The sequence below is a fragment of the Ammospiza nelsoni genome, chromosome 18, assembly GCF_027579445.1.
Source record: "Ammospiza nelsoni isolate bAmmNel1 chromosome 18, bAmmNel1.pri, whole genome shotgun sequence".
Classification (NCBI taxonomy): domain Eukaryota; kingdom Metazoa; phylum Chordata; class Aves; order Passeriformes; family Passerellidae; genus Ammospiza; species Ammospiza nelsoni.
Genome location: NC_080650.1, coordinates 7,232,278 through 7,259,528, shown reverse-complemented (window position 1 = coordinate 7,259,528; position 27,251 = coordinate 7,232,278). Strand labels below are relative to the sequence as shown.

The 27,251-nt window shown below is 41.7% G+C and overlaps 1 protein-coding gene across 6 annotated transcripts in view; it reads right to left on the bottom strand.

Moving 5' to 3' along the window:
- ARVCF (ARVCF delta catenin family member) overlaps window positions 1–27,251 on the bottom strand; it is a 247,197-nt gene that overhangs the window by 121,331 nt on the left and 98,615 nt on the right. Inside the window, exon 1 of one of the 6 annotated variants that reach the window (XM_059485487.1) lies at window positions 17,920–17,991. The exons of 3 other annotated variants lie outside the window; for them this stretch is intronic. Coding sequence is in view for 1 of the 3 variants with exons in the window: in XM_059485485.1 (XP_059341468.1) it covers window positions 17,216–17,236 (21 nt within the window). In the remaining 2 variants the exon portion in view is untranslated. Of the gene's footprint in view, window positions 1–17,215; window positions 17,434–17,919; window positions 17,992–27,251 lie in introns of those variants that run through there. 2 more of the 6 variants (XM_059485484.1, XM_059485485.1) reach the window with 2 other exon arrangements.

The following is a 27,251-nucleotide window of genomic DNA, read 5'->3' as shown; positions in this document are numbered from 1 at the left end:
TGCACACAGAAGTCTTGAAAATCCCATCATCCACTGGAAAGAGTAATTTTTGGTTGACTTATGTGTAACTTCAGAGAATAACTGTTTACTGATATTCTCACACAGGTAGTCAACAACACAGAATGCCACATTAGTTCCCCACAGCCAAGCTAACAGACTTTTCAGTAAAAAACACACAGGAGCAGGGTTCCCCAGGAAAAGAGCCACTCTGGAACCCTTCTCCAGCCTGATGATGGGTCCCCAAAGCTTGCCCTAACTCTCAGCAGCAAGATGAACTTTACCCTTGAGAATGTGTGGGCTTTTTGACTAATTTTTGATGTTTAATAAAAACAAGGCATACAAGATAGAAGGTGGAGAGAGGGAGGACAAAGCAAACAGTCCAGAATCTTTTTTTAGATTTTTTTTTTTCTGTAGAAAAATAAACAAACCCAGGGAGCGTTATGGCATAGGAGGTTCTAACTGTTCTCTGTAGACTTTCCAAGCACAAGAAAAGAAAAACAAAGACATTAATCCAGGCAGTAACAATGCCAATAACCACATTCCAAAATCCATGGTGCAGTTGAGGTGCCTCACTGTTGCAGTACCATCACAGTACATCATGGCAGGCAAGAAATGTGGAATTGGAATTCTCCAAACCTACCAGAATAGAAATCTCACATCAATTCCAGGAAAGATCAGGGAAAAACAAGCCTTAACCTTTCTCCATTCAATTAGCACCTGTCACATTTAAAGGATGACAAAAATACTCTGTTCTTTCCCTTAAAATCTGGAAATTTAACTGGGAGTATTTCCTCAGCACTGATCTTCCTGCACCTGGCTTACTGGTCTGCTGTCATTCCAAATGCCTCTGGAAACATCAGCAGGATCCAGATACCCCAATTAAAAGCTGGTATGAGCTCAACTGCTGAACAACCAAGTGTTAGTCCTCCAACTACTGACCAACAACTCTGCACAGCTGCCCCTCCAGCACTGCATCCTGTGACTGGCAATAGTTGATTTGGGAAGTTTGCAAGAGTTTAATATAAGTGTATCACTTTCCTAACAAAAACAGTCAAGTTTTTCTAGGCATAGTTCAATTCAGCTCTGTACTCATAAAAGCCCTTAAAACCTGTCTCCAGGGCTCTCCTAGCACTCCAACTATCTTTATTTAGATAAATGTCGATCCTAGAAACTTAATTGTTGTCCTTCTGATAGAACTGTCTCCTGTCTTCAACTCCCACAGTCAGAGCTACTGAAGCAGACACTGCCATTAACTGAAGCCTCTTCTTCAATGAAATCCACAGCATAAAAAATGCAGAAATAGGTCACTTGGAAGAGGGGGTCACAGCCAGACAGAATTTGCAAGCAACACGTGGAGCATGTATGGCAAAATGATGGTACAAAAGGACATTTAGCCTTCCCTCCAGAGCTCTGCACATCACTGCTCTGACTCACAGGTCATGTGGCTCACACAAAATGCCTGCTTAGGGAAGAGCACCAAGCTGAACTTTGGAAGAAGCAGGCAGAAGAAAGAAGTCAACTCCTACATACTTAGCAATGGAGTTAGCACAGACTGTGCACCCACTACAGCAGAAAAGGCCCATTCCATTTACCTGCTGTTACTAAATTCAAAACCAATTTATTTACATGAGATTTTGTTAAACAAACAACATTCAATTGGAAGTCATAAGTAGCTTACTTGAAAAGACAACAGGCAGCATTGAACTACATCATCTGCCAGAAGCTTTTACAACCTTTCTTTTTTGAGCTGGTCACTTGAACAGAGGAGTTCTGGAAACAAACAAAATACCATCAAAATCAGTATTCTGGTTCCTCTTTCTGGCACGAAATCAACTTTCACCCTGCTAAAACAGCTGAGTGGTTTCACCAGCATCACCTGAGCTTAGATCCTTATGATGTTTTAATTTATTTGTTCTCCAATGGGCTATCCTTTCAATTTTTCAGCATCTTGGCATGCTTGGTGATTGTTTAAAAATATTTATCAGGAGATATGCCAGCCTGGAAGCAGAAAAATCGTGTGGGATCTCTTCAGTGTAAATAAATACCTGACAGGATGGTGCAGGGAGGATGGAGACAGTGGTGTCCAGGGTAAGGACAAGAGGCTTTGGGCACACACTCAAACACAGAAGGGTCTGTCTCAACACCAGACACTGAGGTTGACTGAGCACTGGCAGAGATTGCCCTGGGTGCCTGCAGAGAGCTGGCCCTTGGAGACATCCAAAAGCCACCTGCAAGTGGCCCTTCCTGAGCAGGGGGTTGGACCAGATGAGCTCCAGAGGTCCTTTCCAACCTCAGCCACTTGGTGATTCTCTTGCTCCAAAATATATCCTACTGTTTCTGAAATTATAAATCTGCATTCCAGTTCCTCTCCAGACAATCCCCACCTAAAGCAAGCCAGTAGGGAAAAACAAACCTCAAAGCCTTTCTGAATTGCCTCCCCCACATTCAAATCTGCAGTGGCCATAAACTCATGCATAGTAATGATCAGCTTTACTTGGGGCTAAATAAACAGACTTCACTCAGCACTGCTTTCTAACTGTGGCACAGAAGACTGTGGCTCATCAGACAGGCAAATAGATATAAAAATTAGTCTGGAACTTTGGAAGAGTTTGTCTTATCTACCCCATCCAAAACACACCTGTCCAAATTATTAATAGGCCATAATCTTAAGTGATACAAAATAAAATTAGAAATATCTCTTCCACACAGTTTAAAGCATCTTGCTGTATTTTCAGTCATGGTCTGCAAGGTACACATCTCAAAATGCCACAAGCACCAATATTCTCCCTCAGATAACCCTGAAGTTACATCCCCTGGTTTCCTCAGCACAGGGTGCAGTATCCAGGAACTGTGACCTGCTTACCTTTAGCTCAGTAACAAAGCGCTGACAATCCCACCAGAATTCATTCCCTTAAGGGAAGGATCAACATTTCAAAGTTTTCTCTAGGAGATGTGCTAAAGCCTGCCCAGTCTGTCTCATCTTCCCACTGCCAGCTGGATTGGATGGCCTGGCAAAGCTGTCTCTGCTCACCTTCAGCCTTCCATGATGCTGCTAAAGGGATTGCTTCAACAAGTCAAAGCATACAAACATACCCTTCACAACCTCCCTTTTAAAAACCTCTTTAAGATCCAGCTCTTCATCAGTCATCATTGTAAAACCTCTCCACTCTGCCTATGTGACCTGACTTATTTAAAAAACAGGTTCCTGAGGTTCCTGTCTGGCAAATCAACCCCCTTAAATCAGGCAGTTTTATCACATGGTCCCTACCAGGGGTAAGAGAGAGGCATGTTCTCATTGATGTTCTTCATACCTGCAATATATTCCTAATACTCTAACAGGTATCTGCTTTCTGTCACACTCTGTGCTTGTTTAACCTTTACATCATTGTTGTCTGGAATTAATTCCATGTAATCTCTGACAGACTGTCTCCATGGTACTGACACATCTCCCCACATTATTATATGCTGACATTCACAGCCACTTCATGAGACAAATGGTCCTCACTTAGATGCTAAATCAGCAGCCATAGTATGCTCTAATGTGCTTCTCACTAAATTGATCCTTGCTATTGCCAGCCACAAAAATGCAACTGATACATTGCACACAATCTTCATTCATCACATTTCAATTAAACTTCAATAAGGCTGACTTCAAGAGCACCACCATCATCACCAGATGGCTGAAAGTTCAACTCAGCACCAGCAAACACAACTTGCTGTGCCATCAACACTCTCCATTTAACAGCTCCTGCTCCTGTTTGGTAGCAACTCACTGTCCCCTAAAGGAGGAAACCCCAAAGACAACCCAGAGCTTGGATCTAGTCTGACAGTTTGCAGCATTTAGGGCACCTACAAGGCCTTGTGGAGTGTAAAGATGTCACAGAATGCAAGAAACAGCAGAGCCTCCAGCCTCCCTGCTATGAAGTGTTTACATATGCGTGTGGATGCTTTGTAGTTCTGGAAAACTTTTAAGGAAGCTCAAATTTTCAAAAGTATATTACAAGTAAGGTATTGAGTAGCTCCCAAACCTTTCTGACAGCTGACATGTTCTGCATTTAGAAAATTCAGTGAGCTAAAGAAAGAAATATTTAGCTATTTGAATTAGTGTATTGTCCCTCCAAAAGGAGGAGTATTGGGCTATAGAGATTTATCTTCTTTACATCTTATGTTACTTCAACAGCCAGCTAAAAATAGAAAAATGGTAATTATTTAGCACATCTTTAAAGCAACAATTTCCCTCCCAATTAATTTCCAGTTCCTCAGTTTAATTATGTACTCAAATTTTCTTGACGCACACACTGCAAGAAGCTGAATGTGTTTCCTGTAAATTTAATCACCTTCAGAAATAATGACCCTAAAAGAACTTTCTAAGCAAAGAATAAGAAGTCCATTCCACTAAATCTGCCTGGGTGGGAAGAAGGCAGAAACTGATGTCACCAGACAGTAAACTCTGGAGCCTGAACCCAAGTAACAAGCTGCTTTCACTTGCCCTCGGGGTAAATGACCCCAATATAATAACAAGTAGTTCCGGCCCAAGTAAGAATGAAACTCATCATCTCTTCCCCCAAAACCCAGGGGTCATCATTACTGCTCACAGCATCAGCCACTGTGGAGCCCAGCTCAGGAGCCTTAATGTCTAGAGAAGCTGCAGACAGACCAGACCTTTTTCTGTCAAATTTAGAGACAAAACTTCTGTAAACTCCTCTAGTATCTGATTGGAGACTCGGAGAGAGAAGTGGGAAGCAGAAATCAAGCACTGCCTTGCTGGTACCAGAGCAAAGTACCACCAGGGCAGAGCAGAGCAACACACACTGCTGCACTCCCAGCAGGCACAAACCACCCAGACCTTTCTCTACCCAGAGCCAGCAGAAGGTTACTTCCAACAGCTCCTATTATTTTCTTTTCAGCATTTCTCTATTCTTCTACCCTGTGGCCTTATCCTAGAAGGGGCAGTGTTCCAAAAGCCAAGGAACAAAGCAGGCGAGGCACTTGATCTCAGAGGAGGGCACAGAGCTCCCCTGCCTCGCTGGGGGACACACAGGTGCCTGTGCAGAGACCCCCCTGCCACAGAACACTCCTCACCCAGCTGCGACAGGATTCCTTCAACCTGCACCTGAAACCTGCCTTCATAGCTAATCCAATCCTCTGGTGTGCACCTGCATGCCTTTCGTCTCATTTTGGAGGCATGAGAGGGGGCAGGAGATTCTTTGCAGATGAGAGATTACTTCAGCATTGTACAATCAGAAAATGAGGAAAAAAGCCCTCACTACTCAAAGCTCTGTCATTTGAGCACAACAAAGGGGAACTTTTAGAACAAAGCATTTCTGAAATCAAATATCTGCTAGAAGCTTACAGATTTTAAACCTGTCTAAATTACTAACTAGGTCTAAGTGGAAATGCACTATCAGACAATAGAAAGAAGGCAGGGTTAGCATAAAGTGAAATGATCTTATAAAATATTTAAGCAAACCATGTGACCATTGATAATATGCACTTTGAACAATAAGCTGTGCACATAAACAATGTGGGGCTTTGGGGTTTTTGCTCCAAACCTCTAGCATAGGGGCATCTGTGGGTAAGGAAGAAAAGGAAGTTTAAGAAAGAAAACACAAGCAATATATACAGGGACATATTCCAGATTTGCATGGTAGAGTCCCTGTAAAGTATATTTGTAATACTATGCACATTCTAGCTTAGGAACAGACACATGTACACACCAAGAGGTTCTGGAACCTTTAGGTTTTTGAGGAAAGAACACAAGAGGAAGGATTCTGCTGAGGACAAAGCTCTCATACTTACCCCCAGTCAGCAACTTCAGCAAGCTGCTTCTGTGCTGAGGCTGGTCAAACCCAAACAAATCCATGGTTGAATTATTAATAAAGCCCCCACCCCAGCTAAGGCAGGCAGGGAGCTGTACAAGAGTATAAACACATTAAATTACAGTATTTTGAACTCACCTGCTTAAAAATCAAGTTTTTTTTTCAAAAATTAGAATACCAGAAGGAGACCAGGTAACAGGACTAAATTTCATTTCTCTTCTGAATCACACATTCCATCTGAGCACAGCACCTATTCCTGAACTACCCATGGTCAAAGCCTGGGTAGGCTCCCTTCCTGCTCCAAAACCCAGAGAAACTCCAGGAAAATTAAGCTAGCAGTAATAATTTCTCCTAAGAAATACCCAATTAGAGATGATAATTATTTGCATGCCTTGCTTTACAATAAACAGACTGACATCAGGCAAAAGCAAGTTTTACAGGACCTTACACAGCACACCAGCATTAAAATTCACTTGCTTAGCAACCAGAGAGGAGGGGAAGGCTTGCATCCAGGAAATATTCCAGGTACAGTGTCACAGACTAAAATTTGGGGGAAAAGTGTGATGGAAGTTATAGGCTGTAGCTATGGGTTCATGAAACTCATGTCAGCCTGGAGATGGGCCATGAACTGCACCCTCAGCTCCAGCATCACTTGGAGCACTGCACTGTCTGGACACCATGGCTGATCTACCTCTCAATTCAGGGAGCTCTGTCTCCTTTTATTTGGGGGATTCAACTCTTACCAGGAACATACATACATACCATACAACTGGCTCCTGTTAATTTGTGTCAAGTGAGGAATTCTACACAGGAGCAATGCTAAGGCTTTCTAGGAAGGTAACTCACAACAGCTTACTTCAGCCTTGGTAAGTAGTAAAAATACAAAACTATTTCCTAAGTTAAAACACAGCAGATCCTATTTATGCTCAGAGGAAAACAAAAACAATTAAGAATGTATCATATCATGCCCTTTGTCCTTCTTAGACTACCTTTATTACCACTGATCAATTTTTCTGGAAAAGGTGAACAGTGGGTTCAAATCCAAACCCTTGAAAAGACTTTAATTAATGTCTTCAAGCTGAGAGTGACCCTTTGTAAACAAACATTCTTTTACAGATGTACTAAGTTTGATCATCACCATGACCACCACCAAACACTGCATGGTTTCCATGAAGGAGCTGATGTTATGCAAAACTCCAGAAGATAATGAAGACTCCCTTTACACAGCTACTACACATTGTGTGCCAGCAAAACACTGTACCAGCTTAAAAAGCTGAGAAGACAAAGAGGATGAATAACAATACATAGAATGTAACTAGAAACAAATTATACTCTGGAAATTTATATTTTTAAGGCATTTAGACCTGTAACACACTTATCCATAAGCTGGAGTAGCAGTCAATTCTACACCCCAATGAAACCTTCAGTGTTCCACTGTACCTGCAGTTGTCCTCATCTGCACATCTACAGGTTAAGAACAAATTAAATCACAAGGTGATATTCTGTAGCACAAGGTTTCCACTGCATTTGTGGCTACTGTGTGCACTTAGGCTCTCTGCAAAATTTTTCTTTTAACTGCTGCCTATTGGATACAAAGCAGAGACGAAAGCTGTAGAAAGTTCTGTACATTCTGGGATGATCCCAATAGTGGTCAATCATACATCTTATTTAAAAAATGCAATCAATACTGGAGACATAAAATATTAACTAAACACTTAGGGCAGATATCTCTACTCCTCACAACTACTACAGGATGGAGCTGCATGGTTCCCCCACTCTTGCTGGGTTTATAACTAACTGCATCTGAATTAAACCCAGAAGACTTATGAAAAATTGATCTTACACCAGAACAGCTTTTTGCTTGAGCCCCCCCCCCTGCCCCCAGTAAAGTTGAAATACCTATGCATCCCAGTGTGTATTATTTACAACAATAAAATAATTACTTTCCTGTTACTGAAGTTGCACAGGACACCCCTGTCAACGAGGCAAGGGTCTAAAACTGTCACAAAAGATAAAAAGAGCAGAGCAAGATTATTACACTGAAATCCCAGGAGGTGACCAACATCTTACTTAGGGGAAGATTCATTCAAATTTCATCAATCTATTGAATGACTAAGGTAGGCAGAAAGGATGCTGGTATCAAAGGGAAATTAATGCTGACCTGAATTTGAAAGACAGCAATCGCCCACACAGAGAGTGAGACTCACAACGCCTCTGTGCAGCCCGGATCCGTCAGAGAGGGCTGCATTCTGGGACATGTCAATTAAAATTAAGAATGAAATAACTCTGTGCAACGGTGCTGAATGGCATTTTCTCTCAAGAGACCACAAGTTCCTACTGAGATTTCGGCTGTGCAATCAGATTTCCATTCTTAACTCTTTCACTTCCAATGGAATTGATCTGTTCATGACATGCTTCCTTCAATTCTCAGCTAAATCCAAAGATATAATTTTACAGAGTCTTGGACCTACCTGTAGCCAAAATCTGGACTATGCTTCTCCAGAGTTAATGAGACACCAGTGCTGCAGAACACCAGCTCTAAATATCTTTGGGCACTATCAGAACTGAGTTGAGAAATTGAGGAACAAGATAAAAAACTGAGAAGCAGCAGTGTAACCTCAGGCTGAAGTGCAGTGCTCAACCAGGCAACAATTCTGAGAAACCGGACCTCAAGAGTTGCCAGGGCCAATATTTGAGTTTAATCTGTCCAGTGGAGAAGTCAGCCCTCACCACCTCACACTACCTGCCCCACACCCCGTGTCCCAGAGCTGCCTCCCAGCAGGGTGAGCAGCCCCTGCTCAGCTGGGACGGGATCAGGAGCCCACGGGATGCTCTGGCAGCCAGGGCTGCACTCCCACCACCACTGTGGGAAATACAGCACAACCCCACACAGAGGGCATCTATTTACGGTATCTCATGAAATGATCAACAAAGCCATCTTGGCATTTTACCTCAGGAGAACATGGGAGCTTCATTTTAAGAGGGAAGTACCTTTCACGAATTTTTGCAATTCAAAAATCCACAGGAAATATGAGAAAAAAATTAGTTTAAGTGTTGTGTATTAACACTTAAAAGGCATTTTTCAAAAATGTTTATCTGTAATTTACAATCAGAAGAAAACCAATTTCCCTTGTCCCTTTAAAGGAAAATGATGAATTTTTAGAAGACTAAAACAAAACACTTACGGGAATTTTAAGTACAGGAAGGAGGGATAAGAGCATGGGGGAAGAACCCAACAGACTTCGTAAATATTTTTGCAATTTCAGTTGCCAAAACAGTATCCACATTATGTACCTCAGCCAAGTTTCTCTGAACAAAAAAATCCAAAGAGCAACAATTCATGAAATCCACCCACACATTTGCAGTGTCTTTATGCACGCATACACAGCACTTCAGCTGCTGTGGACATGACTCTTCCTTTACTATCTCGATTTACATGGCAGATGCTGATTTTCCCAGTGTCTCTTTTTCTGGAAGGGCTCTGGAATTCAGCCAAGCTATGCATGGGTGTTACACATTATCTGCTATGCCTCTTGGTGGAGGCAGCAAAGGAAGAAAATTAAATTTTATCTGAGTGCTGTAAAGTTTGCGCTGGCACTGTTAAGCTGAAATTTTGAAGTGTCAGCTTTGTGGGAAAAAGAAAAATAAAACTGATCCCATGTAAATGAAACAAAGATGATTTTGACTGGAGTCTCAAAGACCAAGACGAAGAAAAACTTACTGGATTAATAGTGTGCCACACTAGATTTAGAGAAACTGCAGGCAGACACTTCAGTTCCTATTTACACATCAAAACCAGCAGTTAGGTTTTCCAAATTATTCAGCAGATTGACACAGCACCTTTTAATTGATCTCTAATCATATCTGCAGCTGGTGTATACTAGCTTAAAGGTTTGAAAGTCTGTCCCTCAATCCTGGTTACCTCTATAGCAATAGTTCTCTCTAAAGATTTGGCCCTTAAAGACGTGGCAGGGAAAAATACATTTTCTGATCCAACATATTAAGAAGGGTCACAACTTTTTCAGCAATGATGTGAACAATGTTCTCTCTCTCCCTTTGTCATACAGCTGCTTAAGATACTCATTTCTGTAGGTTAAATTATAAAAGCTGCAACTGTAAATATGGAGGTCCATCACCAGTACATAAAAAATTAATTAGTGCTTCTTTGCACTCCTTGCAGTGCAAGAAGGGTGGGTGCAGTGTCACTTTCTGTTTGCTTCATATTTCCCGAACATTATCCAAGTAAGTCTTTTTTCCCATCTCCTACATCTAAAATGACTGATGGCTGCTGGTTTTGATGTAATTACAAATGGCTCTCCCCTCCAGAAACAACCTGCTAAAACAAATATTTTACCTTAGAAGCAAAGTACTACCCTTAAAAATTGCCAACAGTGTTCACTAATACATAGCCCTGGTACTACTGTGCCACTAACTGGTGTCGTGGCTGTCACTGACATATGAAAAGCTGAATAGGAAAGAAAAAAGAAATGGGATGTGATAAGACTGCATCATAAAATATAACATAAATGTGTCACCATGACCAAGATGCATTCTAACCTCAGGTAATGAAATAACATGCCTTGATCGAAAGAATTACCCTGAGATGAAATTGCTAAGGACAGACATGATGTGTTCCTCATCTAGCACACATGTACTCACATTTACATATGCTAATGTGAAGAATACATTTTTTAAAAACTCTTGTAAACATACTATAGTCAGAAATACAGACCATTCCAGTTGGTCTAAGAGGAGAATGAAGAACTGGAAAATATAAGAAGATTATTAAAGCACATGGGTGAAAAAAAATATTACTGAAAAACAGAGACAGGAGCTGCTGCATCAGGCTCTGACACTCAGTGCTGGGACACAATCACGCTGCAGAAGTGAATTAACACCATAACCAGCACACTACAAAACGCTACCAAATATTTAAAAAATATCTTCTGACTTGCCTGGCAGTACTATAAGGCAAGGACAGGTTTTCTGAAGATTCACTGAAATTTCATCCAGAAAACAGCGTGGTTAACTTCACCCAACCACAAGCATCAGGAGGCACCCCTGCCCCTGTCCCCCTTCCTGGGGAGGAAACCAGAACTTTGCTTCCGTCCTGTTTGCAAATCAGCCAGTGGGTTCATGTGGAGCAGCAGATAAAGGATGCAAAGCCCTGATCATAGCACTGGGAGCTTCAAGGCACGTGTAAACCAAGGCACCACACACACCTCCAATTCCTTCCTTCACATGATGTAGGAATGGACATTTTGGATGGCACAGTAAGGCAAGAAGGTCACACCAAGAAGGCGCCTGGAAGTAAAGGATGCCCATGAGAGAACATCAACTTGACCTGATGCAGAACCAGAGCAGTTGCTCAACAGAATCTATACCAATATGAGACACTGGTGCTATAAAAGAACTTCCAGATACCATTTCGATATAAAGAATTAGTCTGGTTTATCAGTGATTAAGAAGGATTCAGGAAGGTGCTGATGGAGAAATCTAGCCACCCACATAATTTGCTCTGTAAATAAGTAATTTTGTCCACTCAAAACAAATGTTTCACATTACTGCAATGCAGTACTGTGTGAAGCCCCATATGTAATCTTTCATACCAGTTTCTTTATCAATACTTTCTCCAGAGCTACCTGGAATTAACAAACTTTCAAAGGCCTATATTGAACTCCTTAAACAAGTGACTTATCTTATTCAAATCTGGAGCTCTCATCTCTGCATAACTCAAATAGAGACACAGATTTGTGTCTTTGTTAAAGTATCACACACCCAACCAGCCAAGGCCCACTCAGTGCCATGCCCAGGAGACAAAAGGGTCTTTATGCCCTTAACAGCAAATTCACCTGAGAATCATATCAAAAGACAGGGATGCAAATACCTTCATATGCAAAACTTACTAAAATAATTTCCAGAAGTTTACAATTCAAAGAGCAGAATAATCCTGGTCGCACACAGGACCTGTGTTTGTATCTCAGGGCTCTAGCAACCATAAACAAATTGTGCTTCATCTCTTTCATCAGCTCCTTAATCAATTACAAGCTTGTACTCTAAAAGGACTTCTGAACATTCCAGATGATTCTTCTGATCCATCTTACACTACACACATCCAGAGTAATGCTACCTAAATTAAATCATCTTCTCATCTCCATGTATGTATTTTTATACCCATACCACATATATATAAACACACACAAAAATACAGTCTCCAAAGTACAAAAATATACCCCTGACTCTGGTTTCATTACAGACTTTCAGGAACATCTCTCTGAACATTACAATAGTCTTGCTGAGAAAGTTTTAATGAAAATAAAAGTTCAGAACTGCACCAAGTGATTTAGCTTGTAGTGGCAGAAAATCCAAAGCTCAAAAATACTTCAAGTTTAGTTAAAACACTTTCTTTTTTGAACACTGAGGAGTTGTGATGCTAAGGATAGATGTGTGGGATTGGACAAAAGGGAAAACTCTGGTATTTCAATCTCCTGCTGTAAGCAGGCGTGGACCTGACTCATCAGAGGCAGAGAACACCACTGGAAGTTACGGATTTTCACATTTCTGCAGTACAGAGGGAGCACTGAGTTCATGGAGTTTTCACCCCTTAATACAACAGAAAGGATTCTGCCCACCCATTTGTGGGTGGAAGACTCTTAGACACAAAAGCTGATGCTGCCCTAAGAAAGCAAGTGTTGCTCATCTGGCTCCTCTCAGGTATAGTCACAGTTGCTCATTCTTAGGCATAAAGGCAAATTTAAAAAGGTCCCGAAGCCTGGCTGCAACTTAATGAGAGACAGAAGACACAAAGGACACAGTGACATTTAAAACTATCAATGTTTGAGTTTCAGCTTTCCTTTTATCCAAGAATTTGAAATACACTTTCTCTACTCTCAGGATTTATTTCAGGGACTCCATTACTCCTCAAACCTCCACTGGAAAAACAAAACCAAAGAAAACCTACTAGCAAAATCCTTTGTTTCACTTCTCACACGCTACTGAAACAACAGTGATTTTAAAAACACCCGAAGAATACAATCTTGTTATTGCTCCAGTCTGTCCTTGGGAAGATCTGAGCAAACCAAATGCATACAGAGCTCCCAGGCCAAGGCACACGAGGTTTGTACTGCACTGTCACCCTGCTTCAGCAACAGAGGCATCACATGAGCTCCTGCCCACACACTCCTGTTCATGCCCTGCCCTTTTCCTTCTCCCAATAACTTCACACACAGCCACTTCTCCTCCCTGTTTCAGGCCCAGGAGGAAGGTACAACGCTTCCAAGGGGCTCAAACAGCCTGGCTCAGGAAGCCATTCCTCTTTTCATGGAGCTTTAGGGTTGGCTTCAGTTTTTCAGCTGCATCAGTTCAGTGGTTCTGTCCCCAGAATGGTCACAAACATGAGTGCATTACCTTGTTGCACACTTTGGGAAACCAACAACCAGCAGCAGCAAAGAACAGGATTTTCTGAACCCCAGACAGAGCTGAACCTCCCATCTCACACCACAATATCCACAAATACTTCCACAAAGGAGAACAAGCAGTGGTGCAGTCCAAAGCAGGAGCTTTTTAGAAGTTTCTCTGTATTACAGCTACTGAATTTTGGTAGCACAGAGGAAATAATTTAGAGCAATTGAGGAACAGAGGTAGGAACAGGTAAAGACATACTAAGGATATGCTAAATGCTTTTATTCAGTGAAATGCCTTGTTATTTTAACACGCAAATGCAAGGACAGAACTTCACCAGTGGCCTTAATCCTACTCCCACTGAATCAAACCTTAATTTAGTGGCAGAAATTAACTCCTGGGAAAAAGTGTTTGCAATTCAATGTTTGTGAGCAGCCTTGTTATAAACATCCAGTCCATCCAGTTTCAAATGTGATTGTTTAACATGCTTTTTTCTCCATTTTATCTTCCTTACTCAGTATTTCTACATTTGGAAAAACCTTGAGTGCCCACATTTGTTTAAAAAAAAAAAACAACAAAAAACAAATAAACACACTACAGCAACCAAAACCACCAAAACATCTTTTTATGGTTTTATTTTTTAGTAACTGCAATGTAACTTAAGCAAAACTTGCAGCCAGCCTGATGCTCCATGTAGAACAGCTCCAGACCTTGGGGACAGGTGGTTAAGCAGTACAGCCCTGGGAAGGGCAATTGCTGGAATGTTTTGCTTGGTATGTCCATTGCTGGTACAAAGCTGTGCACTCACACAAAATGGACAATACAGGCCCTCTTATAAAGGAACACCGTTCCTATTGGGGAGTTTTCAGAAACTGAACACTTCCATTTCCACATCTCACACAAGTGTCCTGCAGCTCCAAGGCTTCCTTGTTATGCTGAAGGACTCAGCTGTGCAAGCTCCCCCACAAGAGGCAAAGGCACATGCTCACATCTGAGCTGATGCTCCACACCTGAATTGGGCAGTAACTGCCCAAAGAGTTCAAAACTCCACCATCCTGTAGAGAATTACTGTCTCTGTGCAGAGCTCACACAAGTGTGTGCCTCCATTCAGTTGCTCCTGTAATTAGTTTGACATCTCAGTGAGTCCCAAACCCATTCCCTGTGCCCAGCTCTGCCTACAGGGCTCACACCTGCTGCCAAAGGGAATGCTTCGGGGAGCAAGGAGGACTCAATACTGGAGACTGCTACATCTCTTCAGGGCAGTAAAGCATATTAGACCTGTTTCAGGCCTGTCATATATCAGAACCCATAAGTGAATCCCTACAGAGAACCATGCCAAACCTCACACTCCCTTCTTATTTGGTTTTTGTAATATGACCTGACCAATTGCTGGGAAAATGATGATTCTATTGCATGCTGCACCTCCATGAACATATCTTCCACAAGCTTTCCATCACTGGTACAGACTCACAGCAGGGATGGCACTAATGCATTAACTGCTTTTTCATCTTGCCAGATCTACAATTTCATAGTCTCTCACATCAGTATTATCCTCTAGTGAAATGCTTCAGGAACAAAGTGCTGAGGAAGGCCAGCTCTACTGAGGTCAGTGCCTGAATCTGGAATGTTAATAAAGTATTTTCCTAAGCAAGAATAACAGAGAACTGAAGAACTTTTGGCAAAAGTCACTTTAAGTGACTCCTTTCCCCTTCACAACTTCATGGCCCTGTGGCAAGCCGGCACTTTAGGTTTCAGATCCAGATCAAAGCTGTATGTGATACTGCATGAACATATATTTTAACAGTTCCAGACTTCAAGATCCTTCTCAGTTTCATAAACTCTTTACTTACTTCCAAGGCCAATGCAGATACTCAGCACAAACTTCAACAGCCTTCATCCCTCATGAGCAGGAAGGGGAATGGCCAAGGGATGACTCAGGAATGTGACACCCACCCCCTACCATCATGGCCACATTTCTGGTTTTCAGCATTTGGTTCCTCTACCAGTGCTCTCAGGTACAATGCTCCTTTTGTGGCCCAGAACTTCAGGAAGCATGACTATTCCCAGCAAAAGCATGATTAGAAGTTATTCTTCCTTCTTTTTAATTACTATTTCACAGCTGTCCTTATCTGAACACAACAGGCCCTCAATTAATGTGGCAGAAGTCCATTGCAGTCTCTCTCCTATCTTTATCTGGATGGATTGTACAGACTTGTCATCTACCTCAAAGTCATTTATTCATTTGGTTTAGTTTTACTTAATTGTGATCATTACAGCTAAAGAATTACTTTCTACAGGCCCTGTAACTGCACAGTAAATTTTTCTGATAACTCGCGGCTTAAAACTACCACCTTTCATTAAGCAAAGCATTCTCTAATAAACTGCTGTGCTACCAGACTGAACAGTTATTCTGTGAAAAGACCTCAGAATGAATCCAGAACCATTACTCCAACAGAAGAGATAAAATACCACATCTCTGTCTAATCCTCAGCTATGACAGACAGTGTGAAAATTAAAACCATGACATTTTTTGTTTTGATATGGAAGAAGAATTTACAAGCTAACTGAAAAGCATGACCTGAAGTGATTAACTACAACCTCCCACTCTCACTCAAGCTTTTCTGCCTATCAACACTGAAAACCCAGAAGACACAAACACAGCTGTACTGCATGGGTCAAAAGACATGAAATACACCTTTTTTCTTACTGTTAGCATTCTGCTCCTTACCTCCAGCTTTTTCCTTCATGTATTAAAAAAACCCAGACAAAACCAAAATCCCTTGGAGCTGCTAACTAGATCTATCTATCTAAAACTCAACAATCCATTGCACATAATTTGACAGGTACAGTAGCTGTGGGTCAGGCAATATGAACAGCACCACAGACAAATCAAATCCCTTCCTAAGACGCCCACAGGAAGCATGACACACAAACAAGTACCCAAACAAACCAGCATTCAGCCACCTCCAGCAGGCAGGACTGTGATTCCAGGGAATCCAACAGACAAAGAAATGCTCACTGGAGGACCCAGCTGAAAGGGCCACTTTCCCCTCAAGGGAATCAGCATCCTATTTGCATCATGAAATGATTCAGCCTTCTGTTACTGAGATGGGTGGGTGAAACAGGGTATTAAACCAAGCCAGAGAAACTCTAACAACCTCAGTGCAATGAGCCTAAACAAATTCAGGGATGTATTATCCGTGATGTATTATTGTGGCATTCTCCTATTCTACAGTACTCTGTTTTAAATTACAAAGGCAGACGAGAAAAAAGAGGATTAAGAAAAAGACACAACCTCATCCTAGTTGGAGAAGCAGCTCTACCCTGCCACCACCTGAATTTATCAGGTTTCCTGAGGTTTACAAGGTAGGAGAAGAAGGTTATCCACGAAAAGCACCTATGAATTACAGGAGTCTATATGATCTCTATTTATTTAAATCTAGTCCGCAACAGCTTTGCCCTGGAATACCCAATGACAGTTCAAAGTAAAGAATAATATTTGAAATATTTTTGCACCAAGTTGTAAGTCCATAGCCAAGAAGAACTTTATGTTTAAGATAACATTTAGAGTGAAAAATCACCGTTATTTCTCTGGTATGTCCAACAACAAAATCAAAGAGAAAGCCAAGGAACACAGTATGGGAAAAGCAAACATTGAACAAAAGCACAATAGCAAAGCTTTCTCTTTTAAAAGCACTATTTCTAGCTGTTCATGTCAAAGAGCTCCCTAGATTTATTGAGCAGGACGAGAAGGTCAAAGAACACAATGGCTTGCTTTTTTGGGTGTTTCACCAGTTAACACAACAGAGACAAAAGCAGATTCTCTCTCGAATGCTGTGCTAGAAAGAGCAGCTCAGCTTTTGCTCTTAGTTCCCAGCTAAAATCGCAAACACAAGTAAACAACCCCTTCCAGCGCTGACAGCTTTCTCCACGCCAGCAGGACCCGCACACGCGGCCGCAGAGCCCGAGGGGAAGGACACAAGTTTCGCACTAACCTGTTTGAGTTCCGCAGGCATTTATGCGAGGCGCAGGTCCCGCTGTCCCCGGCACCGAACACCTCCGGCTGCCCGCAGCCCCTGCGCGGACCCAGCCCGCTGCTCCGACAGCCTCCGCAGCCTCCTCCCCCGGCGGAGCTCGCTCCTTTTGTACCCGGACCGGCACCCTCCGCAGCCTCCCTACGGACTGAGCCCATCCAGGGAAAAGCCCCGCTCCGCCGGCAGCACCGGCACCGCCGCGGCTCCGGCAGGGGACGCGTCCGCGTCGCTCTCACATGGCCGAGCCGCCGCTGCCCCGGCGCCGGGAGGCTCCGGCAGGGGGGCGGCACTGACGGGCAGCCGCAGCCGGAGCGGCCACGCCCGGCGCGCCGGGGGAGCGGGGAGAGGGGCAGGGCCGGGCAGCGGGAGAGCCCCGGGAGCAGCCCCGGCCGTGCCCGGCGCCGCCGCGCGGTCCCTCCGGCTGCCACCGACCGCGCGCCCGGAGCCCCGGGGGTTCCCCGGCCCGCCCCCCCGGATCTCTCCTGATGGATTACAGAGACAAAGAGGGAAGCCGCCTGTTCCCGGCGCGTCTCAGAGCTGTAACCTGCCGGCTCCGGCGGCACAGAGCCCTTCCCACAGCGCCTGCCCGGAGAGCGCAGCTGCCTCCGGAATTACAGGGCGCTCTGCAAGAAAGCACAAGAAAGGAAACCTTCTCGCTTGCTTACTTTTTGCGCTTCACTTCGAGATTAATGGCATCCCTAATGCACCAACACCAGAGAATTATGATCTTCCATCACCGTCTCCTCCCTTTCGCATCTCACACAGGTGCGGTGAGGCTTAGAGCTTAAAAGTACAACTGGCCTCATTTTTTAAAGCCATTCACCTGCCCACAAACCTGTCCCACATTCATTAACTGATTGCCTGGATAAATTACTCATTACCAAAATGAATGCCAGGTGTGCTATGCCTTGCATCCACCACATTCTGTAACAAAAATTGGAACTTCCCAGCATGGTTCACGGTTCTCACATCCATCTCTTCCTAGTAAATTGGAAGTACCTAATTTTTAACATCCATTCTTTGAACAAGGCTGTGAACCTCTATGAAATACCTGGGAAGAAGAAGAGCCTTCCCATACTTCTTATTCTAGGATCTGATCCTTCTTTCTGCTTTATCCACAAAACTACATGAAATGATGTATTAAATATTTTAAGACCTCAAGTCTTGAAAGCAAGAGCTGTAGGTTGGTAGGTGTAAACCAACCTTAACTAAGCATGAAGCATTTTTCCATCTGGAGCCACAACAGGGCAAGAGGAGATGCTCAGCCAGCCCTGAACCAGAGCCCTGCCCTTCCATGGAAGCTGTTGGCCAGATCTGGGAGGGATTGAGGTCCCTAGTGCTGAAAATCCAGCCCTGCTTGCAGACACCAGCCAAGGGGCAGTCAGTGGTGGTTCTCCCTTTTCCTACGAGGTTCCGGCAAACCAAAGCAATAAGTAAATCCGACACTGTAACAGCTGGTGGCTGAACAATGGTAATTAAGGACTGAAAGATACTGGCATCAAATTAGAGACTATCCCTGGAAAACAGGCATAGTCAGAGCCAAGGAGACCAGCTATACACCAGGAAGAAAGGTACAATTGAATTGTCTTTAATTATCAGAATAGGCACCTTGGCATGAAAGGTTCTTTTCATCCCAGTTTCAGGTTCCATGAAAATTTTAAAACATCCTTTCAGTGTCCCCATAACTAACAGTTAATTTGTATCAATCTTAGCAGAGGACCATTAAAAAGTGGCATCTCCTATACAGGCATTTAAGAGTGGAAGAAATGTTTCAAACCTATTTAATCCTAATTTCAACCTTCCTACTACTGCCAATGTCAGCATTCCAGATGTACTTTAAGGGCAGAGAACAGGGCAGAGCTACTTTACCCAGCTCTTCCTAGTTTGTTTAGAAATAAATGCTGTAAAGTTTGACAAGGGCAATGGTAGATGTTGCACAAGGTTTAGCTGAAGTGATTTGCTTCAATGGAGGGAAAAGATGTATTCTATCTACAGGGGAATAATTCAGAGGCAACTGTAGTGGCCATTAATAAAACACGTAAAGGCCAAAGCAAAAGGAATGAGGTTTGTATGAGTCTCCTGTACTTTTGTACAGTGCTCTCCCACCCCTTCTCCTTGTCCAACTTTTCTTCAGTTAACAAACTAAAATAGCTCCACTTTTGTTGAGGCCATGCTGGCACAGAACAGCACCATTCAATTTAGCCATGCACATGGCCATGTGCCAGACCTTTATACCCTGTCAAAGAAAAACCAGTGTAAAGCCTATATCCATAGGGCACTGAAGGAGCTACTCCTGCATGCAAAGCAACGAAACTGAAAACCTTCTGGATGGACTTGCCAATTCTCACTCACATAAGAAGTCTCTCATGTTGTAAACCCACATGTATTTCTGAAAGCCACACAAGATTAGTGCTGCTGAATTTTGAAGTCCCACCTGCTGGAGTCAGGTTGTTATTTAAAACCATACTTTTCCTCTAAAATATAAAATAGATGCTTGTAAGCCTTCTGGTTGTAAAGTAAATTTTGAAAATGTTTTGACTCAAAGCTAAAAGAGTTTTTTAAGGGAAATTACATCTCAAGTTCTCTTAGCCTCTTGTAATATTTTACTAGATCATACAGTTCTGAATGCTGAGATTTGGCAATGTGAAGTCAAAGAACTAATTACCTAAAAAAGAGTTATGGATTAGATCCCTAAGGTTATACTGAACTTCCAGATTCTGGCAACAAACACTCTATCCATTAGTACCAGACTGCTGACTACATCACAACCTTCCCCTCTTTTTTTAAAATGAACCTTAAATTCTTAATCTGTCACTTTTTTTTCCCAGCTGCAAAAGTAGGGTGAAAACCTTCTTTCCTCTTGCTGAGAAATTAAAAATTTATAAATAGGAAAGGATTTAATTCTTTGGAAGACGGAATAGTATAGTATCTCAGCCAGGCTCTCTTTTCTTATTTTCTCCCATTACCCTTAAAAAATTCCCCATCACTAGTGCTGCTCTATAGATTGATCTGCTCTCAGAGGCAGTAAAAAGGAAATGGTTTACAGCTCTGCCTGGGATCATAACATATGGCTTCAGTGATATGTAACTTCCATAAAGCCAACAGAGCAAGAAGGCACAAGATGAATCAAGAATCCCAGCTAACCATAGAGGCAAAAGCAGCACCATCACCCATGGCAATTCTCCGAATTAGAGAGCCTGTATTCATACAGGGGCTGCCATGCCAAGGGTATTTTATTGTCCTTCTGTGAATTTCATGCAGCAAATAAACAAGGTAAGTGGGAGAGCTAAAGCACAGCACACTGGGATGTGTCAGAGTCCCCTACAGTTGTGATTTTAATCCACACAAATGTAAACAGAACATTCTATCTCCGAGATACATTTTGAAATCTTTTCCTGTTAGTATTATCATCATTTTTAAATGTATTTGAAAAGTTACAGGAGCCCTTTCAAAGCATCTGTACTTGCTCCAAAATGGTTACATGACTGTAGTAGGACACATCCACCCAGGTATTTCTAACATTGCCATGAACATGGTTTTGACAATCTTCTTGCTCCCATACTACAAGTTTGGAAATGGAGACAAAGCCAGGTTGCCTCAGTAGGGAGCTGTTGTATTAATGGAGGATAATTTTAGGTGCCTTCTTTACTTAAGAAGCCAGTATTAAAAAGAGGTCTAAAGGATCACAAGGCTGAGGAACAATGCAGTAAAGCAGATACTTTCTACAGGCTGACACCACCAGGCATTTCAGTAAGTTCAGGGGATTTTTAACTTGTATACCAACACAGCTTCCATCTTGCTACATCTAGTATCAGTCAACTCCATTTCATCTAAGTTGTCATATGACAGGATGAGAACAAGGACAGTCTGGTGACAGCACTGCTTACATTAGAAACAAAGGACAGAGGAAGGTACATGTCACTGCATATAGGTCACATCTGAATGAATGACCTATGTTTCCTCCCAGCAGCTTCATTTAGGTAAGAATCAACTACATTTTAAAGGCATAAAAAAATCTACTCTGGTTTATGAAAAAAAAAAATAATTACCATGACATTTATAACAGAACAACAACAGCAAGGAAAACAGATCAAGTTAAGGTTGGAACTATGACCATAATTTCATGCTGTAGTTATTGAAAAGGAAAACAACGACTAAATGCAGGAAAGAAAGACGCAGCATTAACCATTTTTCATTTCTTAGTTTTTGTTTTGGTTTGTGGATTTTCCAGATGATTTGTGCTGTATTTCATGTTGCATATTACAAACTCTTGCTCAGAAGGTACCAGCTTAAGGCATCATTCTCTCATCCAGAAGGCAAAAATGTGGTTTGCCATGACGTACTGGACTAATAACTGTCTGCACAATCTACCCATTTTCATAGTAATTACTGTCCTCTTCAAACCAAAACCTGAAGCTGTTTTGCAGTCCCTTCTGAAGAGAGAATTAAGGTCTCTGTGTATGAAATTTATTCCAAGCAGGTTTCTTGTATTTTAAATAGTTGCATATGAAAATAAGACTGCAAAAAGGAAGAAAAGCTAATCGGATGGGTTAGAAACACAGACACTAAAGTTCTTTGCAATCTTTAACTACAGTATTCTAAAAATGCCCTGTGCCAGCATTTTAGATTAAGTCCTAAAAATGAACTCTGATGCTATTCCACAGCATTTCCCAATCACCACAATTACGGATAAAAAAATATTCTCTCCAGCTAGTAATTTAGTAGCTTAAAAAAAGAAGCAGTTGTTGAGGTTTTGTTTGGTTTTTGTTTGGTTGGTTTGTGTTTTTTTTTGTTTTTTTTTTTTTTTATAATACCTAAATAAATAGTAAACTGTGACATACATTTAAATCAAAGGCTTTAATTACAGTTGGCACACAGCCTCAGGCTGCCCATGGCCATCTTTGGCCATTCTGTTTTCAGTCACACTGATGACTTCAGTGAATCACTCCACATTTGTGACAAAGCAAGCAGGAACATAATTTGAACCATTAACAAGATGGCCTAAACTAGCAAAAGACTCAGTAATTTTTCAATGTCATCATAACCCACCATCCATTTTGGGCTCTTTCAGCATTAGTTCACAAGAGCTTACAGACACTGCAGACACCTGAAAGGGAACTGTAGAAAATTTTTGAGTTTAAGAGCGAGGTTGAACCCTGCAGGTCCAAAGCCCAAAAGGCTCAGGGGAAGAGGAAATTGCCAGATTGGCTGCTTGGTGGTTTTAAAGTTTCTGCAGCCACATGTGTCTGTGTGAGGGAAGAGGCTCACAAAGGCTGACCAGCTCCTGGGCAACGCCTTGCAGGGATGAAACTGCCTCGCTGCACCCCTACGGATCAAGGCCTGTATTAGGAACAAAATCTTTTCATTAAATTGGGAGATACAGTACAAAAAGATTTTCTAATGGTTTAAAATCTTTCTTCCTGAAGAACCCAACTAAACTAATACAGTCATATGCTTGGGAACTAAAATGTAGGACAACTAAAAATCTTAAAAAGTCAGGACAGTTAATCATGTTTTGCTACCTGAACTCAGAAACAAACAAGCAGCAGGACATGAAAAATAAATCACAACTTTAATGTAAGATGATTCATGTTAATTATCAAGAAGCAAATATGGTAAATGGGACTAGAAAGTTGTTTTTTTAAAAAAACCTTGTTAAACCTGATACTGCTCTTTAATGTTTACATTTTAATGTTCCTATTTAAGACTTTTTTAATAATTAATTGCTGTTATACTTGCTGATGTTGTAACACTCAGAGACATCATGCAAAGAAAAGCCTAGATGCCTGTTTACATAATGAGAATGCACTGCAATCAAAATTTAATTTTAATGTATTTCTCTTATATGTACGCCTAAAAGAAAACATAGTTCTATTAGTAAAGCAATGTAAAATCATGGAGTATTACTATGGAACAGTGAATTTTTCATTTAATTTAAGTATTTTTAATTAAAACCTGGCACAGCTCCAGGCCAGAAAGGCTAACAGTTGTGAAAAGTCATTCTTTCACAAGTCTTGTCAAACAAAGTAAGAAAATCCTTGCTTTTCAATTGCTTCCAAAACCTCATTCAATAAAAATTTACACTAAACAAAAGGACTTGGAACCATGAAGGCAAATGAAACTGCAAAAATATTTGAGATGCTTAGAGCAAACACGGCCATTGCCTTGCACTATTACCATCATTGCTGTGAAGCAGCTGCTGTCCTGCAGACAAACATTAGATGGCACTTTGGAATTCAGCAGTTCCCACAGAGAGTTGCACAGCACATATTTAACAGATGAAGTGTGAGTTGTGAATGTGAGGTACTTTTGATGACAGAGAGAAAAATGACATTTCTGCAAAGGTGTGATTTTTGGAGCTGGAAGTATATTTTCAACCTGCACATGTAAAGCTATAAAATGGTATATAATTAAGTTTTGAAAAAAACCCCAAATCTTACAAAGAATAAAGTCATTTTTCCTGCAGACAGAGGGTCAGTTTCTGGGTCCCTTTTTATTTTTTATTGAATCATTTGGAATCTACTTTTTAAACTAGACTTGCTGACAAAGTTTTATACAAATACTTCTCAGATAACACATCAGATTTTGAGTGGATTCAGCTGCATGCCAGCAGCTCTGAGCCCCAAATAACTCTCCTAAGTGGGGTTTAAGTAGTTTGCTTATCAAATAAATCCCTTCTGGAAAGAATTGCACAGCTTCTGATTCAGCTGGTCAAAGCTTCTTAACTGTTGCTGAAACTGATACTATTATTCCCATTCCCTTGTATCTGTGTTTTTATCATCTAAGGCCTTAAATGAAGACTGAAGAATAATCACAAGGGTAGGACAATTCAAGAAACAGATGAACAAGCAAATGTTAATTCTTGCTGGAATACCACTTGAGTCCATTTTCAGAGTCTCTCATATGATATATACCAAGATGCCTGTTGCACAAACTTTTATTTTTTTACTTTTTTTCTGGGCTTCTGCTAGGAAATTCCTCCTGCAACACATGAAGCAGGTTGAAGGATTTCCTTTGGAATTTGGGTCATCCCAGCAGAAAGGCAAACAATAGGAGCTCCTCAGTGGTGCCACATGCCACACTGTCACTCTGAAGTCTCTATATGACACCTGCAGTGACTCCAGGAGAGCTCCTGCTCTGGCAGCAGCACTGCCCCAGGCCAGCTGCAGGGTTTGGGCTGAGGAGCACCTGCTCCTGCTTCGGCTTCCACCATTGCTATCAGTCAAAGGTCCTGGGTCTCACTCTAAACCAGGAGCTGATGCTTTCACAGACATGGGACAACATCCATAGAAAAGATGTTCAAAGTTCCAGCCTGCAAGCTAAATGCAATTACTATCATGTCCAGCACAGGAGAAGCCAGGGACAGGGACATATGGGAACACATCTCCCTGCAAAGGAGCTGAGTAATGGCTCCTGGTGCAGTTCCCAACTGCTGGGATCCCTAGGTAGTGTAAGTACCTCTCAGCTCGCACTGAATTCTGATCTAAGAACTCATTCTCCCATGGGAATCATATTCCCAAATCTCCCTCCTCCTTCTCCCCAGAGCCTTTGAATAGTTGCACATATGCAGAATCTGAAACCTGAGCCAGGTCACTCCCAGAAGCTCAGTAACTCACACTGAGTGTGCAGGCTCAGGCTGAGGGCAGTGAGTGCTCCTGTCACTGCCAGGGACCAGCACAGCCAAATCACAGAGTGAGGGGAGCTGGGCAGGGCCAGCAGCAGCCACAGATGGGGTGTGAGGTGACTGACACCAAACCATGTTGTACCCCAAAGCAGAATGTGCATTTTTATGGGTTCCACTGGCTCTATAAAGGAATAAGGATTATCCTTTCAAGTTCTTTCAACATTTTGCTTTCTATCACTACTGGCAGAAGAACATGCATGGGTTAACTACCCGTGAGTTTTTTCCTTGGTATTTGGCAATGTAGCAGGAAATAGTACTGTAACACCAGGGAGCTGTCATGAACTGACAGCATTGTTGTCTGTACCTGACCTTACCTGTAAGGCAAAAAAAAGGAATTTTCCATGCTGTCAGTCCCTTAATGTGAGCACAAATATGTTATATAACACAGGAGGCCAAGAGGCACTACAAACTCAAACTAATTACATGAAACTTTACACACAAAGGTGGAACTGCATTCTGTATGAGATGCACAAGAGAGAAAAAAGGCAAGGTGAAGATTCAGTGAAGCTCAGAACCCATTTTTGCCTCTTTTCTAGATATGTTTAAACATACATACAATATTAAAGCAACCATTATATACAATATTAACGCACCCATGCTCTTACTATCAAAGCACTGGAAACAGTCTCTATATATTCTAGCAGTCTGTACTATGTCAGTGTAGAGCAGAGAATCTTAAATAAAAGTAATGAAATACAGACAGAAGTGCTATTGTAGCCTAGGCTGACTCAGAAAGGTTAACTTGACGGTATTTTCTTAGAAAAGCAATTTGACCTAATCTTGTATTTTTTTTTAATTCTCACCATGTGTTCTGGTGTGCTTTAGAGTTCACCTTTTATTTGAAAGTAACCCTCAGTTCACTAAATGTCAAAACTTCTGTTTTGGCAGAAGTCACAGGTACCTCAGATTAAAAAAATGACTGAAGAATATGGGTACTTAATTATGGCTTAAAAATACCTGCCTGAAAAAGAAAAAAAAGCCAAATGTGGGTGTTTGTTTTCAAGCAGGTGTTATTTCTCTGGAACATAAGCTGATATATAAATGATCCAAACTGCAACTATGAAAATATTCTGTATTTTTTTTCCATAAGCTAATTTTCCTTGAACAGCTATAATAATATTTGCAAAATGAAGGAAAAAATAATTTTATTAATTTGGCTCACTTTTTTATATAAGAACATCCCAACAAACCCACCAAGAGGAACGTAAAAGAATCACAGTTATAGTCAAATGCATTAACTTTTTAATTATTGGATGATTCTGTGAGTGTGAAGAGTTCTCAGATCAACCCATGTTACTTCTCACAGGCACATCAGAGTCAATATATCTGACAAATAAAACCCTGTACCAGCAGCATGTAAAAGGCTGACTTCTGTTATTTGTACCGTGTGAGATTTGGCAATTCCCACAGCTTTCCTACCTGTAAGAAGGAGGATAATGCCTTTTTCTGACTTAGAAGACCCCTCTCAAATCCCTGTAGGGCACTACAGAAGTCCAAGTATTGTTCCAGTGCTTTTGCTGGCAACAGGGGTTTATTGAATACTGTACTTTATTTTGGTTATGCAACATTAACAGGAATGGAAGTTGTCACCACATACTGATGGGAAACAATCTTTGAATGCAAACCTTGTTCAGCTCCCCAGATGATCAGATTTGACAGAGCTTCTCTGAAACATATGGAGCCACACCAGTTTAAACCAAGGCAGGATATAATCTTGTGTTTAATAAGTATCACATGTCTAATGTTTTAATAAAAGTGTATATACATACATAGATATATAAAAGAGTATTCTTTATTAGTAGTAAGTTCTGTTTTGTGGTGGTAATACTGCATCTCTCTGTCAGCCTGTCACAGCCCATACCCCACATGAGCACATATGTATCTCCTTCCTGCCCAACTTCAGTTCCCACTGTGAAGAGCAGCAGAAGGCTGATTTGGAAGCCAGGTAGGTTAAACTATACTTCATACATGAAGAACAGTAAGATTTCTCAGGCTTGTAAAAAACATTATCAACTAGACACTTGAGCATGTAGAAGACATGTGATGGGGGCTACTCACCAGTGACTTATTGGACTGTGCTTGTCCTGGAAACCTGATCAAAAGGCAAAGACTGCCAAGACTTCCATGGCCTGAAATACTGTAGTAACCAATGAACATGATTTACCTCTAAAGTCAGAGAAGCAAACACAAATACACATTAACAGACCACTCTCCTGTCTTTAGTACAACCAGAGTTTCCCTTCCAAAACCCAACAGCAGTGATCAGCCACGTGGCTCCCACCACTCAAGGCCAGAGACAGTCAAGAACAACAT